General features: G+C 35.6%; 1 protein-coding gene across 2 annotated transcripts in view; it reads right to left on the bottom strand.

Moving 5' to 3' along the window:
* The window catches only part of PRKX (protein kinase cAMP-dependent X-linked catalytic subunit), a 54,861-nt gene that overhangs the window by 17,474 nt on the left and 18,634 nt on the right, over nucleotides 1-18,753 (bottom strand). For both annotated transcript variants that reach the window (XM_068180120.1, XM_068180119.1), the window contains exons 2-4: nucleotides 11,220-11,388; nucleotides 8,420-8,683; nucleotides 1,611-1,730 (exon numbers count right to left, since the gene is read on the bottom strand). In XM_068180120.1, the coding sequence (XP_068036221.1) occupies nucleotides 1,611-1,730; nucleotides 8,420-8,683; nucleotides 11,220-11,388 (553 nt within the window). The remainder of the gene's footprint in view (nucleotides 1-1,610; nucleotides 1,731-8,419; nucleotides 8,684-11,219; nucleotides 11,389-18,753) is intronic.

The raw sequence follows: 18,753 nt of genomic DNA, 5'->3' as shown, positions 1-18,753 counted from the left end.
GCAATGGAAAAAAGGTGAAGCCTGGTCTCTGTATGGATCAGCCTCCATAAATAACAACTTCATATTAGACCAGTCAGCCAAACCTGCTTGGGTCAGCCAGCAACTATTTTGATTGCTTTTCTGTCTACAAATTGCCATGAGATTCAAAGTCAATATATATGCGAGCCTTCAGGACACTCAGGAAGCATGCACTGGGTAGCAAAGCTGTGCTGGGTAAAGTTGTGATGCTATTGAGTGAACTTCACAGGAGTACATGCAGCGGACTAGAGCTCTGAAGCGACCACCCATCCATCATGGGAGCTACTTGCTCAGGCAAACTTACAAGCTTATCCAAACACTGGAAGAGTCAAAGTCACTTTGAAATGACAGTGCTGCACAGAAAAAAGGACGAATAAATCCAAGCAAGGACACTTTGTTCTGATCATTCTACAAGGCTGCAGATTTAAAAGGAAAGGCCACAGAGGACACCTGATGCACCTGGGGACCAAGAAGGCGTAGAATGCACTGAGCCAGGTACCAGGCAGAAGGTATGAAACTATGAAGAAGGCAGAACTATGAAATCAAACTGATGAAAGAAGCTGTTTCTTCAGAAGCTACAAAAGCCTTGCTTTCATCTACATTTGTCCTCTAGCACCCACAATGGCAAAGCCAATTGCTTTCAAAAATCCAAATCTTTTTTTCAAGTACCTTCAAACAACACAGCTGAGACAAAAAAAGTAAAAGGAAAACCACATAGATGCCTTGTTTAACACACAAGCACAAATTCACATTATACCTATATCAGTTATTTAGTTTACTGAAGAAAATACTAGTTTTTTGAAATCAGAGCAAATTGAGACAATTACTTTTATCTAACTAATACTACCAAGTCCTGAATAGTTAAGTATATTAACACCAGAAACTGTTTCTTCAGTTTGAATCTGTAACTTCTGAGAACATTGCTTTATCAAAAAAATTCCACAACAGCAAAAGTAGCATTTGAGCAAACTGATTTCAAACAGACCAATGAAGCTTTTTGCTGTTCTTCCTCTGGTTTAAAGAAATCAGTGCTCAGTTGTATTACAAACTGCGTTAATAAAAGTATTCCTAATTGCCACTGTGCATTTTTACATATTAAAGCTCCCACTGTAACTAGGATTCCCCTACACTGGAAACTAATTACCGAAATAGTCCTGTTCTTCACCCTTTAAATGTAATGGACCTGGTGAATAAAAATCTAAACTTTGGCAAAACATGAATTTCCAAAACACATAAGGAAAAGAGATGTTAAAGTCTTAAGTAAAAAAAACCAACCAACCAAAAAAAAAACCCAAAAAAACAAAAAAAAAAAAACCACCCAAAAAAAAACCCACCACAAAAACCCAAACCAAATAGAAAACCCAAATCAAGACACAAACCCAACAAACTCAAAACCCTAAAAACATTCTCGTAACAACAGTAATATAATGTTGTTCTGTAAAGCTTCCCAATTCCTTTCTTCAAAGGCAGAAATTAAATTGGTATATCAATAATAAATTTAGCCCTAATTTGCTAATCCAAATACTGTAAACAGAACTAGCAAACAATTCTGTATTACATAATATTGCTGTGATATAGTAATTATTACTTACCCCGACAACATCTCAAATATAAGAATTCCTAGGGCCCACCAATCCACAGCTCTTCCATGTCCTTTACTTTGTATAACTTCAGGTGCAAGGTACTCAGGAGTGCCACAGAGTGTCCACGTTCTGGTTGTAGAAGAAGGGATAAAAACCCACAAAACAAACAACAAAAGCAGATCAAAGTGGAACTGAAATAACAGTAATAGGAAAAAAAAAAAAATCAAACACACACGTAAGAACTACCCAACATACACCTATGTATTTACTGTACAAAGAAACATAGAAATAAGAAAGGCCTCTACAAGATCTAAACAGACTGCTTTGATGATGTTCTCCAATTCTCCTGGAACACAGATATATGCAAATTAAGAAACTTCCCATCTCAGAAAATACCTGTGCACAGTTTCCCAGTTGGTGCAGTGGTACTCTACCCATTAGACAATAGTTTTTTTTTCAATTATTAACAGTGCTTTTCATGGACTACTTCTGACAGGCCCAGCAAAACACAAGATTAATGGCCTTTTCCAGAAAAACAAAGTTTCATTTAGAAAAAAGAAAAAAAGGGAAGGAGGGAGTTGTTAAAGCAGCAGTAGCTTAAATCAGTAAATAACAGCACATACATGAGGATTTGTTTTACAATCCATGTAAAGCTTTTAAAATAGTACTGAAATCTAACCTGTCACAACTTCTACAATACTCATTAAAAGGGAAACATTTGTATTTTTAGTTATTTAAAATATTTACAAGGCGTACTTAAGCAAGTGTAAGATAAGTAAGCAATACTTTTTGTGATATATTTTTAAGTAATTTTTAGTCATAGCTGTCTATGGTAAGGTCAGAATAAAACTGTTATATTACTAACTAATTGAAGCTCAAGTTCTATAAAGACATGAAACAAACTGAAGCCAAGCAGTTACGTTTACAAAGACCAAATTACATTTGAAAATAAGAATAATCTGAAATAATTTCTTCCAAAAATGTGAACTTTTCATTGTAAAAATGCCCATGTAGAATTTGCCTGGCTTCACTCCCTTGACTTAGGTTTAAACGTACACTTGAGAAAAAAGGTGCTCTCATTTTGAATAAATTACCTTTCCCTGGCAAGTCAGAAGATGAAGCTTTGAAAATGTGTCACCTATTCAAGAGAAATTAAAATCCCAGCCCAGAAAAAGAAAACTGTATCACATTTTAAAAGGAGTTCTAGTAAAATATGACAAAGACTATAATCACAAATGGTCACTGCACAATTTCTAACTTGCACCAAAAAAACCTGAGTGTTTGTGAGAGGAAGAATTTACTCCAATCAAACTGGTAACACACTCCTGAACAAACACATTAAGATCAACAGCAATCACCTTTAGAAGTAATACTAATTCAACTTCTTTTTTTTCTGAGAATGCGGGGAAGATGTTTGTTCCACCATACTCTGTGCTGACGTGGCCTCATCTGGAGCCCTGTGTGCAGTTTTGGGCACCACAATGTAAAAAAGACATTAAGCTACTAAAGAATGTCCCAAGGAGGGCAATGAAGATGGTGAAGGGTCTGGAGGAGAAGCCTTATGAAGGGGGGTTGAGGGCACTTGGTCTGTTCAGACTGGAAGAGACTGAGGGGAGACCTCATTGTGGTCTTCAACATCCTCACAAGGGGAAGCAGAGGGGCAGGCACTGATCTCTTCACTCCTGTGATCAGTGAGAGCACTCAAAGAAATGTCATGAAGCTGAGTCTGGGGATATTTAGGTTGGATATCAGGAAAAGGTACTTCACTCAGAGGGTGGATGAGCAATGGAACAGGCTCTCCAGGGAAGCGATCAAAGCACCAAGCCCAAGAAAATTAAAAAAGTGCTTGGAAAATGCTCTCAGCCACATGATGTGACTTCTGGGGATGTCGTGGACCAGGCCAAGACTTGGATTTGATGATTCATATGCATATTCTATGACTCTTTGAAATATTTTAAAGGGAGCTTTTGGGATAATTTTTTTCAGTTTTTTTTTTTTTTTAAGCCTTAGCCTTGATTCATAACAACAGTTAAGATAAAGGAAGGGGAGCTGTACAGTCAGTTAACTCTTTAAATGAAGAATTACAACTTGAATTTCTTTGAGCTTCAGTTTACTACGGCAAAAGCCAAATTACTCCAGCTAAACTGTCAGAAGCGTTAGGCACATTTTGCATCCAATGTGCTCCAAGGCTCTTGAAACTACATTCCTAAGTGTAAAGAATACATCTTTAATTTTTATCATGAATTTATCTAAAAAATATAAACTCTAATTTTCCAAATCAAGCATACTGAATTTTTACATGCAGTGCTGCTTAAACACTACTGCCATCTAGCAGCTACCTAGATCAGGACTATGGAATTAAGAATAACAGCAAAGCTCTGTCATCTTTTAAAATGAAGTACTTCCCCCTCTCCCAAATTTAAAAAGCTGTATTCATTGTGTGACTTAATCATACTGACTTAGGCAGCAATGCAAATGAAGCAGCTGATGGTTTTACTGTGTTTTTATTCAAGCAAGAGGAAAACTGTGAATTAAGGCCAATGTAACTTGAAGTCTCCTAGCTGCACTAGGAGGTAAAATTTATTACCACCACATTAACTACTTCCTTAATTTCAATCAAGAAATATATGTTTACTAACTACACAAAAATTTGGAAGAAGCTAATGTACTTTTCTAAGATGTGAATTTGCACCACAAGGTTTGTGGAAGAGGTTCCATAAGACGAAACTTGTGTTTCCATTTCTGCTGGTCATGAAACAGACTATTTAGTATTTTGGAAAACACATCAAGTAGATGCTACAAAAATATAGTATTTTAAATTATTTTTATCCTTACTATTTCATGGCTACTGCATATTTATCTGAAATTCCAGTTAACTTTTTTGAAGATAAATTACAATGCAAAAAGATAAGAATAGACTGTTCCCTTCAAATTGCTACAAAATATTCACTCTTCTGAATTTTCAAGACAAAAGCTGAAATACAAGAAAGTGCTAATTGATAAGGCTGAATATATAATTTTAAAACATGAAATACAGAATCTACTTTAGTTACAAAGGTAAACTACAAAATAATTTTGTGAAACTTTTAAAGAGTACTGTGCGAAGAAGTTCAGCCTCAATGGTTAATGTGTTTCAGCATTCTACACAGTTCAGCATCCATCTCTGTGTACCTGACAAGTTTTTTGCATATGAGCCAGATTAAGAACATTTGTTTTGGTATTCTGGCAGTTTCTCCATAATTATATTTAACAAAGATTGCTTTGCATCCAGCCAACAAAAATTTGTTCTGCAAGACATTCTTTCTTGCTTCTACAGTGACAAAAGGTATGCTTTGCAAACTAGACTTACTGTGTCTTACATAATCTTTCTCTCTTCAATCCACTGTGTAGAAGAGTCATGAGGCATATCCAGCTTATGCAACAATGCAGAACTATCCCCAATATATTTAAGATTAATCACGTCTCAAGTTTCTAGAAAGACTCACAGGTATATTTATTTTTTAGGAATGTAAACTGAATAAATTAAAATTAATGGTAACATTCCAGGAAAAAAAGATCACTCAAGTCTTAATTTCACCTCAAACATTTATAACTTTCTGAGTGAAATCTGTCCATTAAAAAACTCATAAAATTCCATGCAGATTAGTCTTGTCATTCTCTGAAAGAACATGGGAATTAAATGCAAACCCCCCAAAAAACCCCAAACACCCAAACCAAAACAAAAAAATCCAACCAAAAAACACACAAAAAATGGAAATCAGAACAGGAAAAAAATTTCAATAAAAATACTATACCCAAAATGAGGTATATGCATTTCAGAAAGAGAAAGGTCTACAAATGTAACAGCTGTAAAGTTCCAAGGAAATCCTTTTTACAGCCTTCAGGTAACAGTAATTTATATAAACCCCCTCCCCAACTTTCTTCTTGACATTGCCCTTTTTTGGAAGTAATGGCACATCTATTTTATATGAATGTACTTACAAGAAACTGAAAAGGTTATTAAGTCTTCAGTTAAGCAACATCAAGGTGGAAAAGAGAAGAAATAAACAGCAGCTGAGGCAAAGACACACTGTTTTGGAGAAAAATTTAGAATTTTTAAACGTACACTAAGAGTGAAAAGGGAGGAACAAGGATAAACAGAAGGACATACCAACAAGGAACAGAAGGAGCAAAGAAAACCTCCTCTCTTTCCTCTGTCTCTAAAAAGAAAATATTAAGAGTATAGCCCTTCAGAAATTGTACTAACAAGAAGGTACAGGTGCAGGCTGCTTCCCACAGTGGGAACATGAGCTACAAGCCAGACACTCTTTCTGAAGAGCAGCTTAACTGAAGAGGGACATGGTGAATATTTCATCCCTTCACACATGGCAGTGGGAAGAAAGGAAAATGTCTACAGAAAAACCTTAATTAGGCAGCTACAGAATCATTCACGTGAAGTATTATGTATCTGGAATGTGGGATCATATCCAAAGTCTTCTGCAGACCATGTTTTCATTTACATATGTCTTCTTTCTAGGAATGCCTCTGCTGATCCTGAGAGCAGGTTACCTCACAATGTTTGAAGAACATAAATACTTCATGTCTTCTTTTTGCCATTCATGTATGCTGTATATATGCTCACATCTATACACTCACTGACACCCATACACATAAGATTCACAAGTACAGATATTTGCCATGCATAAAAATGACAAAATATCTCCTATAATTTTGATCAAATAGGCTATGCCATGAACAAAAGCAACTACTGGAGTGCACTAGTGGATAAAGGGCTGATAACTATTTTTACAGTGACAAAACCAACATTGTGAAGATGACTTCAGCTAGTGGGGAGAATACTATGTAGTTTCAAAAAAAAAAAAAACCAAACAACCAGCAACACAAAAAACTAAACCAGATTAGCATAGATGCAACCTGTGCAATCTTTGCCACCTGTGCTCTGATTATGTTTTTGCTCATTTTAATTTTATGTTCTGCACTTATGTTACCTGTTGTACATTTGAAGGAAAATAGCTATGAATATAAAACTACTATAGTCTTCTATGATTCAACACACTTATCAACTTGACTGCCCCCCAAGCAATATGGAAAATAAAAACCCAATTAAAATTAGCAGTGATAACTAAGTTTGATATGCTAAAATATATTTAAACCATTTTACTCTTAGAGAGTCACCTACCAGGCTGAAAAATATACTCTAATGTGAACTCTCACCTCACTTAATGAAGGGTTACTTCTCTTGTGCCTTAAACCCACAGAAACACAAAACAAGAATTACCACTAAGTGGCAGTATTTACATATAAACAGCAAGCCATAAGTACTTGCATGAAAATGTCCTATAAAGAGATTGTACTACTTTCTTACATGGAAGTATGTTAGATCTTCCTGAAAAAAAAGGTTTTTTTTGCTTTAAAAACAAAGTATTAAAATGAAAGGCCAGCATTTGTAGGCCTTTTTGCTTGCCCAGTGGAAATGGTACTAATATACTCATAATAAAATTCTATGGTTTTAAAACAGATTTTCAGACCTAAAGGTGAATTTTGATTCCATTTTGTGATTTCAATTGTCTCATCTGGCTTTTACTTCATAAGGGATCCATTAAGCAGCTTCCTCAGATCCACTCTTGCTACCGATAAGTAAAACCTTACAAAGGGAAGGCCTTGTAAAATCATGGCTCAGGCCTGTTTCTTTGGCTAAGTAGAAAAGGACTGTGGGAAAGAGACTCAGCTGAATTAGGGGCAGAAAAACAAGTTATGTAACCATGGCAGGTTCACATCCTGGTGTATGGTGGCTGAATTATGTTTGTTATGATTTAAAAATATGCAGCTGATAATGGGCTAACTGCTTAAAAAGGCTTGGTTTTCGCAATAAAGCAGCTCTCCTTTGCACCTGTCTGGGGGCTCTGCGACACTACGGACCCTCACCCACACACTCCTTTTAAATTGACCTTGTAGAACTCTTCTCACACACTGACCTGATTGTTGCTAAAGCAGCAAAAGGTTGATGACTGAAGAGGACGAGCACCTACGTAAACACCTAACTCAGCACTGTGCTGCCTCTATCAGAACAATCAAATATGGCCTCCCTCAAGAGATTACTCAAAGGCATAACATCAAGCCCTGTCACACCACTCTTCAGATACAACAGGCTGGTTTTTACCTCCCTTTTAGTGAATCCCAATGCTCTTGCTTACTCTTAAAAACAAGTCTTATGGTCTTGAAGGGCAGTCCAAATAGAGAGAATAGAGAAATCACTGGTGGGGGAGCCTCTGCATTATCAAAATTTACATATGTAATTAAAGCTGACAGTAATATAGAAGCTAGATTTAAATAAATGAGTTCTGCTGAAGCTGCCTTATGGTTTCTGTCTAGATTTTTGCAGTTTCATTTTCACCACAGACTCATGAAAACGCTGTATCCAGTTTTAAAAATCACTTCAAAAATCTCTAAAAGGAAACATGAGTTATAAAACATTCCGTATGTATGGAAGATTAATTTATGTATCCTAGCATTTGTGCATCTTATTTCCCTGAACTCCCTTTTTACAACATGACTGCTGAAAACTTAAATATAAAAACCAGCTATACAAAAATATTTTTCTGTCATTGCTTATGTGTGATATTGCTCCTGGTTATTCTTAAGGGGTAATACTGCTTTCCATACAGCCATTTTAAGATGATAATTTCCTTCATATTAAGGGATTTGACATGTATGAACCACACAGAGTGTTAAACCAAATGCTGAGCACCTGAAATCAAACATTTTTTTCTAGCAGTTTAGCATGCAAAATGTAACTACCAGAACAAAACCCGACTTACCTGTCCACCAGTTTTTTTGCAAATCCAAAGTCAGTAAGCTTGATATGCCCTTCTTTGTCTAGTAATATATTTTCAGGTTTTAAGTCTCTGTAAACTATTTCTTTGGAGTGCAGGTATTCTATTGCACAAATAATTTCCGTCGAGTAAAATAGTCCTGTGCTGTTGTTGAAACGCCCCATGTTGCGCAGGTAACTAAAAAGTTCCCCTCCTGGCACATATTCCATTAACATATATAAAAAACGTTCATCGTGGTTGGTCCAAAATCTGTAACAAAAGTATTGTTTTACTAGATAAAGAAATTATGTCTTTGATTTGCTTTACAAGTAAATGTCTGTAAAATGGCCTCTGCCACCCAAACCGTGTACATAACTAATTTCTGATTCCTTGTCTGCAAATATTAAAACCCACAAGAATTCAGCAGGATTATGTAAGACATTCAAGTAACCACATTAACCTACAATACAAAACCAGACAGGTGACAATAAGTACAGCACAGGCTGTACTTATTAAAAAAACTAATTGATAGATTCTGTCTCATCATGAAGAACCCTGCCATTTAAAACAAAGAACTATCCCTAATTCCATAATAAAAGATGGAGAACACTGTATCCTTACCTACTTTATTGATCCAGTGATACAAGAACAGAAGCTACTTCAGCTTCTAGTCAGTTCTTCTGCAGTATCACAAGTACCTCATGGTTAATCAAGGCATAAAGCCTCGGGAAAGATAAGCAGAAACTGAGCTCCCCAACACATGAATGACTTTTACTCCGGAAGATTTTATTTTTGACAGTAGCACTGAGGCAACCAAGGAAATAAGACAGACTAACAGATATTGGCTACAGCTCTTCAATTCTCTCAGTGATGGAGAAAGCAAAGCCCAGACTTGTCTTCTGCTTTTAAGGAACTTCTCCCTATCACAGTCATCAACATCATTAATTGGCTATTGATGACGTTCACAGTATCTACTGACTACACAAAAACACTCTGAAAATGCATTTTAGGCAATTAGGCAAAGCTATACCTACAATAAACAATGAAAGAAGAGCAGAAATAGGTGAAACAAAGCAAACCACATATATATCACAGAGGAAGGGCAAAATCTGACATTACAGAGGGGAAAAAATTGAACTTCTACATCATTAAGCACAGCATTCCTACCAGAATAATTTCTTCAAAAATTGACTCTTAAAGGTTTCCCTGTCCACAGAAAAACAGATACATTATTTTGTATACATGAAAAAGAGCAAAATGAAGAATTTCTGTACTTGCAATTCAGACTGCTTTAAATGGTAATGTAATACAAAAAGAAAAGAAAAAAAAAATCACAGAAGCTGTGATTAGAATAACATGTGTGGTGCCATTAACTCCACAATTCAGCTTACTACATAAACTTCAGATACCATTGTGAACTCCTACAGAAAAACAACCTGTTTCAGCTTATACAACTACAAGACACAGTTGATTTTTATTAATTCTTCCTCTCTTCAAAAACATATTAACATTACGTATCACTATGCAGAGCTGCACCACAGTGAGTATGACACATTACTCAGCTGTCAGTAAAGACTGCCTAGGAATCTCCAGTGATCAGCTGCTGCAAAAGCACCTAAGAAGCATTTAGAAAAAAATTGTTTAAAAAATACATAGATTAGTAACGCCTGTGTCTACAGAAAACTGTACCTCCCAATATTTAGAATAGGTACTTCTCAAAAGTAAAAGGAAAAAAAAAAAACTATTCTTCATGTATAGAAGATATATGGACTTTCCGAACACCAGAAATCAATTATGTGCAGCATTACTTTATACTTTTCCATCATAAAATCCTGAAATATTATGCTGCACTGACGCCTATCCCCTGTTTTGCAACCAAAGGAGAACACTATCAGTATTAAAGATGGTGAAGCTAACTGAAAACACAAAAACCGGACCATGCAGATAACATCCCTGCAGCTAGATTAACTAACGCTAATTTTGTGTAATTTTATGTAAAACTGATTAAGGCAGGTAAATGGAAACAAATCTTAGTTAATAGCTAGCCATATACTCATTAATGAGAAAATATAAATGGAAATTAACCTGCAATTACCAGAATTTTAGTTATGGCATTAATAGATACAGACTCAAGATACACAAGAAGCACTGTGGTGCTGTGAACAGAAAGGTATGATACCTTCTCTCTTTAACAATGGGACCATTGGGATCATTAGAGTTACCTCAATTCCACTAAAAAAGAAGCATTCTTTATGAACTGTGTTTAAATAATGCTTCTCAATAGGTTCCATCACTTAACAACATCAAATACAGGAATACCAAGTCCAAGAAGTGCTGCAGTTATTTAAACTCTTAAAAAAAAAGTTTAAAAATTCACTTAAGTTTTCAAAAACTAGCTATTTAAGTCTAGGAATAAGTCTAGGAATGTCTTTTGTTTTTTACCAGTATCTACAGCACATACATGTAGAAACACTTTCATCGCCATTCTAACATCAAGAATTATTCTAGAAGTCATTTTGATGAGCCAATCCTAACAATTCTTCATTAGCAAAATGTCTCTTCTACAGTGTAAAAATGAAAGAGAAAAAACCTTATAATAGATTATTGCTTGAATGTTTAAGTAATGCCTCATTATTTTAAATTCTTGATTCTTCTTCATTCCAAAATCTATTTTAATCTAGATTACAGATGAGAAATTAAATGCTCAGCATTGGTTAAGTACATAAGAACTTGCAATGAGATTCTGGAGTATTTTAACTGCACTTTCTGTATGAGTGAAATTAATTTTAAAAATACAACAACTTACAATCTGATCAAAAAAGGGTGGTTGACTTCTTTCAAGACAGACTTTTCGTTGTGCACATGCTGCTCTTGCTTCAGTCGAATGACATCAGGAATGCTCATTACTTTCAGTGCAAAGTAACGCTTGGCCATTTTTTCCTTCACCAGATGAACACGTCCAAACGTACCTGTGCCTGAGAAGTTGGAGCAGAAACATCAACTTAGAATAAAATGGGAAAAAGAACAAAGATAATTTGCTAAATTACAACCTACAGTAACTCCAATTATTCAGGTGAGGAGATTATAAACTTAAATGTACACAGAGAGACAAAGCGATTCAGTAGAATAAGGAAGTGATGGAAAAAAAATACATAAAATTTGCTGTATTTTGTATTACAAAAAATACAAAAAATTTAGTAATTTTTTAAAATCTGCCTATAGTGCTCAGTGTTATATCACTTGGAAACAGTAGCTGTCTGGCACCCCTTATTTTATACTTAATGTACGCATTTTCCAATGCACTCTAAAAAATAAGGAAAATAAAAATGTATGCACTTTTAAATAATGTATTAGGCACTTCTCTATTCAGTAGTCATTAAAGTTCCTTTTAAGTGCATTGCACTGAAGATAATCATATATAGCTAAACTGAGCATCTCTTTTAGTTTGAAATCAAAGTTAAAATTGGCACATTTAGCCAGATTACTATTTGTTGTGCAGCACAGTTTAACACATTTGAAGATCAACACAAGTTTCAGCCCACTGGGTGACTGCTTATGGTTTTTCTGCTCATTAAAAAATGCCGCGTAGGTTCCATTACAACAGCGCACCTGATATTTTTAATCCCATTCTCAGACAGAAATATGTACCACTATAAAGGACACTTGGCATTCAAACCAAGCACTTAACTTGTAAAAGGTCACTCTCTCCAGAAGAGTCAAAAGCTTATACTTCAGCTCCCTATCATTCTTCTATTTGCACATACCCTAGGAAAGGCAGCACACAGACCTGTTACAGTATTATTAACTGGTTTGTTACTTGATTTCAGATTGTGTTGGTCACTTATGGCCAATTTATAGTAACGACAATTCCCTAAGATGCGCAACAGGTACAGAGAAAGGAGTATGTATGTGAAAGGAAATACATTTTTGAGAGATAGGTAGGAGCAAGAAACCAAGAAATGAACTTCTAAAATTGCATTACTGGGGAGATGAGAAAAAACAAGTGAATTTTAGCTTCTGGTAGCTTCAACTTATGTTTGAAGTATTTGTTTTCTGTATGTGTATTCTCAGCTAAATTTTTTTATGTTATTAAACAGTTTTTTCTTTCCAAACACTTAAAATGGTGTTTAAGACATAGCATTTACTAAAAAACACTAAAAACTACTAACTCCAGCAATCCAGTTTTATGGAATTTGCAGCTCCACTACCAATACAGATTTCAAAGCAAATTTTCAAGATTTCTCACTACACAAACATATCAAGGATTACCATTGTCCAAGCACAAAAGATTATATCAAAGCAGTTTTACATTCCCACCCGTCCTAAGTTACAGTTCTTTAACCATGAAAACTATATACAGCTCTCAGAAAAAGAATGTGTTATAAGCAAAGTAAACCATCAGGTTACCCTGGAAAATTTATCATGCAATGAAATCCTTTAACAGTGTAGTCACGTTACATGACTATACCCACAAACAACTTTATTTGCTCAGGGATAGGCTTCTGCAGTTAAAAAAACCCCAAATAACATAAAAAAACTCAACAAACAGACACCAAATAAAAGGCCCAAAAGTTTCCAAGCAGAGACATCTGTTCAAGCTACTTTAAATACTGATTACTTACACTGCATGCACAGTCAAAAAAATTAACTCAGTTATTTCTGAATTAGGAGCTGAAATCTAAATTCTGAGTAAAAACATTGTGAAGAATAACAATAGTCATAGGACACACTAAAACTAGAAACCATCTTTCATTTTTGAGACTTCCAAATGTGGACTCAGGGAAATTAACAATACTAACCCCATAAGCAAATGTGGTTTTACATGCATTTTGATACTTGCACAAACAAAGTGCTTCCACAGACATATCCAACAGGAAAGTCAAAAGTGAACACATATCTAATTGTTCCTAGATCTCTAGTGATTACATGCTTCAGGACTTGTTCTACTTGTTTAAGAATTTTTTCTTCTAGAATACTTTACTTTTCCTTATGCTATTAGTTTATCTTTACAAACCACTGGTCAGAAATAACAACAATAGTAACAGAAATCAAAAGTTCTACCTAATTCAAAGAAGAACCTGTCAGGGACTTATTTAGCAATAGTTCTAACTTTGGAAACACTTCCTCCGTAAAAACATCTCTGCCAGGAACAGCAAAGCCTGGCAGGCTATTCCAGAATAGTGGCAAGGCCCTAATCTACAAAGCCTCTGGGAAAACCAGACGACCACACAGAAGGCGAGAACAGAGAACCACCCTAACCAGTTTTATTGCTGAACTGATCCCAGGCAGTCTATTTTCAAACATCTTTAGCACACTTGCAAGCCAACTATGAAAATCAAGACAATACAGACTAAGAAGCCATCTAACACTTGTTTTCAGACATCTCCTCTCAAAGTATGCATTTTCTCCCCATCAAGTCTTCTCAGAAAATCCATTAGGCCTGCATTAGCTGGCAGTACCCACACACCCACCACTCCTCCATGGGGCTAACTGCTATGCCTTTTTCTTGTTTTGTTTTATGCTTAGCCAGTCTTCAAATAACCAGATAAAATTTGCATAAATAAACTACTGCAATTAAAAATCTCACTGCAAATTTGCTCATACTTTTAGCCATTTCTGCTAACATTCTTTAAGTGTTCTTCCTCGCAATTGATAGGGAAGAGGAAGAAATGGGACAATAGCCAAGGTAGGAGGCTGCAACAAGATGTTATTGTAGTTGTTTAGCATAGTCAAGTAAATCTGTTTCATAAGAATAGGTTGCTGTGTTTGACTAGATGGAAATTCTACCCCTCAGATTCATAAAAAGAAAACTAAAAACCTGAAGCAATAAGTGGCACTGAGCAAGATGAAGGCCCAGCTCCACATGTCTGAGGGAAGATTTCTGGCAGCAAAAGGCAGTGTTATTAGTCTTCCATCAAAACACTACTCCAGGTGAGGAGACACCAAACTCATGGAACAATTTCCATTAATCCATATGAAAGAACTGTTCAACTTTTCCCCCAATCATCCGAGAGTTCAGTTGTGTTCAACTGAAGTTGACCTTTTGTGACAGATAAGTAAACATTCCTTGTGATTACCTTAAAATGGAAATATTCTATACTCCTCTGTAAGAATTAAGGGAAATAGTGTTCACAGATCTGCACTTTAGTCTACTCATGTTTATTTCATATTTGGCTCAAACCAAGAGAACTCGACATCATACCATTCTGGATTAACCCTAGGATCTACCATGTACTATCCTGTTGAAGGAAGAGCAGTGGCTTCATCCATTCCCTACATATATCCCTGTCTGTTTAATTTAGTAAATGTTACCAGAGTTTCAGAGCACAACAAAGCACCTACATGACAAGGCCATACCTCAAGAAAACAGCTGTTCTTACCAAGTCTGAAGGCAGAGTTGTAGTTTATTTGCACGGGCCCCTTCTCCCTGCCAAGGCATATGGTAAGTGAAGGTCTCTGGCCACCAGTAACAACAGCAAGAAAGAGTGCCTGTACTGTCTGCAACACAATTCAGGATTTTCAGGACTAAATGGGCCAACAGAATAATATTGTAAACGCAGGTGAACCCAGTGGGAAGAAATGATGATGTCTGACTCCAGTTCAGAAGACTGAATGATTTCTTTATTATAACTATGCTATAATACATGAATATACTGTTTAAAGGAAATACTAAAACTACAAACCTACTTTTTCTAACTACCATATCTAACTCAAAATTCATGACCCTCTTCTGGAGAGTACAGACACAGATGGATCTGACTGGCCATCAGGCTCAAACAATCCTCACCAGGATCCAGTCAAGCAATCACCCCAGGTAAACAATTCTCCAAACACATTCCACATGAGAAAAAAAAGGAGCAGAAAGAGAAATTATTTTTCTCTCTCTGTCCTCTGTGCTGCTCTATGAAAAATCTTGAAAGAAAGAAGATTGTTCCTGCGACAAGAATAAAATATGCAAAATGCTAACCACTAATTCAGTTTAATCTGTTTACAACAGAAACAATAAAATTCTTGGATCCCATTGCAAATTTTATGTGGGTGTAGAGCTTGAAGGAATGCCTGCAATCTTCTCCATTAGGTAACCATCTCATGTTAAACACAAAGAGATGAGGACAAAATCTACAGAGCACCAACTTGACCTATGTATCAAACATAAGTAGGTTATTTTCAGTCTTACAAAACAAGATTTTTGGATTCCCTAATACCATTCAAAAACACCATAGCCAGTTTCCATTTTGTTCTCTTTGAAGCCTGGCAAAAAAAGAATAAAGAATGTGGGAACATTTCTGATGCAATTTCAGATACTTTTGATGCTAGGTAAACCAATCCTGCAACTTTTGAATAGCTAAAACAATTTAGTGAGTAGTCATGTAGTGACTACTTTGCTATTGATGTAGATGACTAATTTAATGCTTAGATTGCCTCTTTATTTGCTCCCATTAATTAGACCCAGTTGTTTCAGCTTCCCATCCTTTTAATCCCCAGCTCTTTCTTAAAACCAAGTTTGCCTTGCTCAGATAGATACCATCTGTTTTAATGAAGAATAAACTAGGTCATGTGAGCTCTGTGACCCCGGGGGCTGCTTTCTGAGTCCCAGAAGGGCTGGCCCTGACTTCAACAGATGCCTAGAAAAATCATCAGATGCATTCACTTTTATTTACAGTTAAAATAAACATTTCCTACTGTAACACATTAGTCTTTAATGATAGCCACAAACACAACAGACTTTATTCTGTTAGATATCAGAGATTAACTAAGTGATATGTATCAGATTGCAAACTAACTACTGAATGTCAAATTTTGTCTGCCATTTAATCGCTGTCTTATTTTGGGATGAAATTTCAACAGCCTAGACTTGGAAATGGGGGGTGTCAGTAATTCTTGACAAAGAACTGGCAGAAACCAGCCTGCCCAAACAGACTGGTAATCAGAAGATTAACACTTGGGAGAATGATTTTGGGAAACCACAAGGCATAAACAACTGTGGGCTTTTACAACAAGATGTGGCTGGCACATGAATATGGCAACTCAAAATGAGGATGATGATTTTGGACATCATGGTAGCGAAGTTGAGATTTTCATTAATATGTCAACCCATAAACAAATGTCACTGAACATGCCAAATTCAGAGTCTTCACTGTTCTGCAAGCCAGCTGTGGATCCCTCACTGTAAATCTTAGATCACTGCTTTTATAGATCTGCATTACTCTAGAGGGTTCAGATCTAACACTGAAAAACAACCCAGAGAAATAACAAGAAGTTAGAGGAGGTTTTATAGGATGCCTTTTTTTGTCTAGAACTGCACATCTCATACTGCTGAATGAACAAAAGAAATGTCTGATCACAATTTTTCTGTAGCTTTTTTGGTATCCTTCAACGATATGCATGGAAATCAGAGACAGTCTGATTATGACCTTAATGGCACAGAAGACAGAGATGCATGTGTAGTGTTCACCATGGACAGCCCTGCCAGAGGACCTTGCTTCTATGATGCTTCTTATTCATCCATTGTGGTGTGATTCCATTTCCACCAAGCACCCCTTGAAGAGAGATAATGTCTTTCTACTTAGCAATAATGTGAGACAGTACACAGCAAGAACTATACCCATCACATTCCAGGCAAGATCATTGGATTACTTGTTCCACAAATTTTATTGGCACTGGCATACCACTGGTTTTCTTTTCTGTTTTGAATGATAGCTACAACCCTTATCAAATCAATTGAAAGCTCAGTATCATTAATTCTTTATCCCAGCTCAGTTGAGCTTAAAAAGAAAGTAGCAACGCATGTTCAAAGTACAGCCTACCTTTTGACTTAAAGGGGATGCTGCAAAAAAATTTCAAAAGATCCCAAACACCTGGTAATTTTTAGGTTCCTTCTTACTTGGTATACAAGGAACCTGTAACAGTACACCACTAAAACTACATTTAACTACCTGGAATACAGTTTAGTCTCTTTTCAATTTCACGCAAGATTCAGTATGCCTGAGAGTAACAAGAAGCTGTGTCAACAACTCTTGTTGTTGACCCACTCATTTAGATCTTACTGAACTACAAGCCTTAAGAATTAAGGACACGGGAAATCACCAGGCTAATTAACTCTCATCAGTCAAGTTTCTTGTTTTTCACATAGTTCAGAGACACATTTTTGATTTCCAGAAAGTGCCAATCAAATGAACATCAATGATTCAAATTTCTCTGTAATTTCAGGTTTTTGATTTTTTTTTTTTGCTCACAAATTGTCTCTCTACAAAAGTATTGTAAATATCAGGGTGCCCTTAAGCAAAACATGTGGAATTCTTGAAAGTTTATTCTGTCTCTTTATTCTTTCTTTTTTAATGTATTTTGAAATACTAGGGACCAATAAATAAATGAAACCAGAAAGTAACCAGATTATGGTTATGATAACCATAAATCCTCTCAATTTCTAAATAGCTTTTAGAACACTGATTCTAAATGCATCTCCTGTCTCAAAACTTTTAATATCCACAATTCTCAGAACAATTCTCATAAAATTAGTATTTCCCAACTTGGTTCTTCAATTGTATTTCTGCAGCTCTTTCTATAAAGTCTTCCACAACCTGCAATTCCTGACACTGACAAAAAAAAAAAAAAAAAAAAAAAAAGAACATTGATAAAAAGAAAATAAACAGATGAGTGGATCATAAGGCTTTTCTTCCATAGTGAAACTAGGACATTGCAAAATCATTCTTTCTCCTACTTTTACCTATCTAAATATTACACTTGAAGTACAGATAGATCACAACTTCAAAACTGGGTTTTTTTATAAAAACTGCTGAAATAGAAACCTTTAAAGATTAACTCCTTTTTCACCTAGAAAATAAGTTTTATACTACTTGCTGAACTAAATTAAGGAGGCCTAGCCAAACAGCTTATTTTAAATGATACCAAACACTTGCTAGAAGTGAAGCTTATCAATCTGTATTGATATAATTTTTTTTTTTAATTGGCCTACCATGTTTTAAGAGACAAGTATATTTAAGCTAAGAATCATGTACATGTCTAGCTAGTAACACTTGCCAAGCTAAACAGCAGAAAGTATTAAACTCTCTCTTCCATTTGATGAGCATTTCAGGTAACTAAAGCATTATCGAAAAGTGACACATTTTAATAGCTGGAGAAGAATCTGTAAATTGGAAATTATACAAGAAAGACAGATCTTTTCGGGAATTTAAAAAGTTATAACATTCAATTCCTATTCACAGAATTGATCCATTCTGGTAGGGAGACGTGAAAATAAGCACATGAATTACTTCTTGGAATGTAAATACTAAAGGGAAGAATTTTTAACATATTGGTTTCTTTCCTAATAATTTCTC

The sequence above is a fragment of the Anomalospiza imberbis genome, chromosome 2, assembly GCF_031753505.1.
Source record: "Anomalospiza imberbis isolate Cuckoo-Finch-1a 21T00152 chromosome 2, ASM3175350v1, whole genome shotgun sequence".
Lineage (NCBI taxonomy): Eukaryota > Metazoa > Chordata > Aves > Passeriformes > Viduidae > Anomalospiza > Anomalospiza imberbis.
This window is presented reverse-complemented; position numbering and strand designations above follow the sequence as displayed.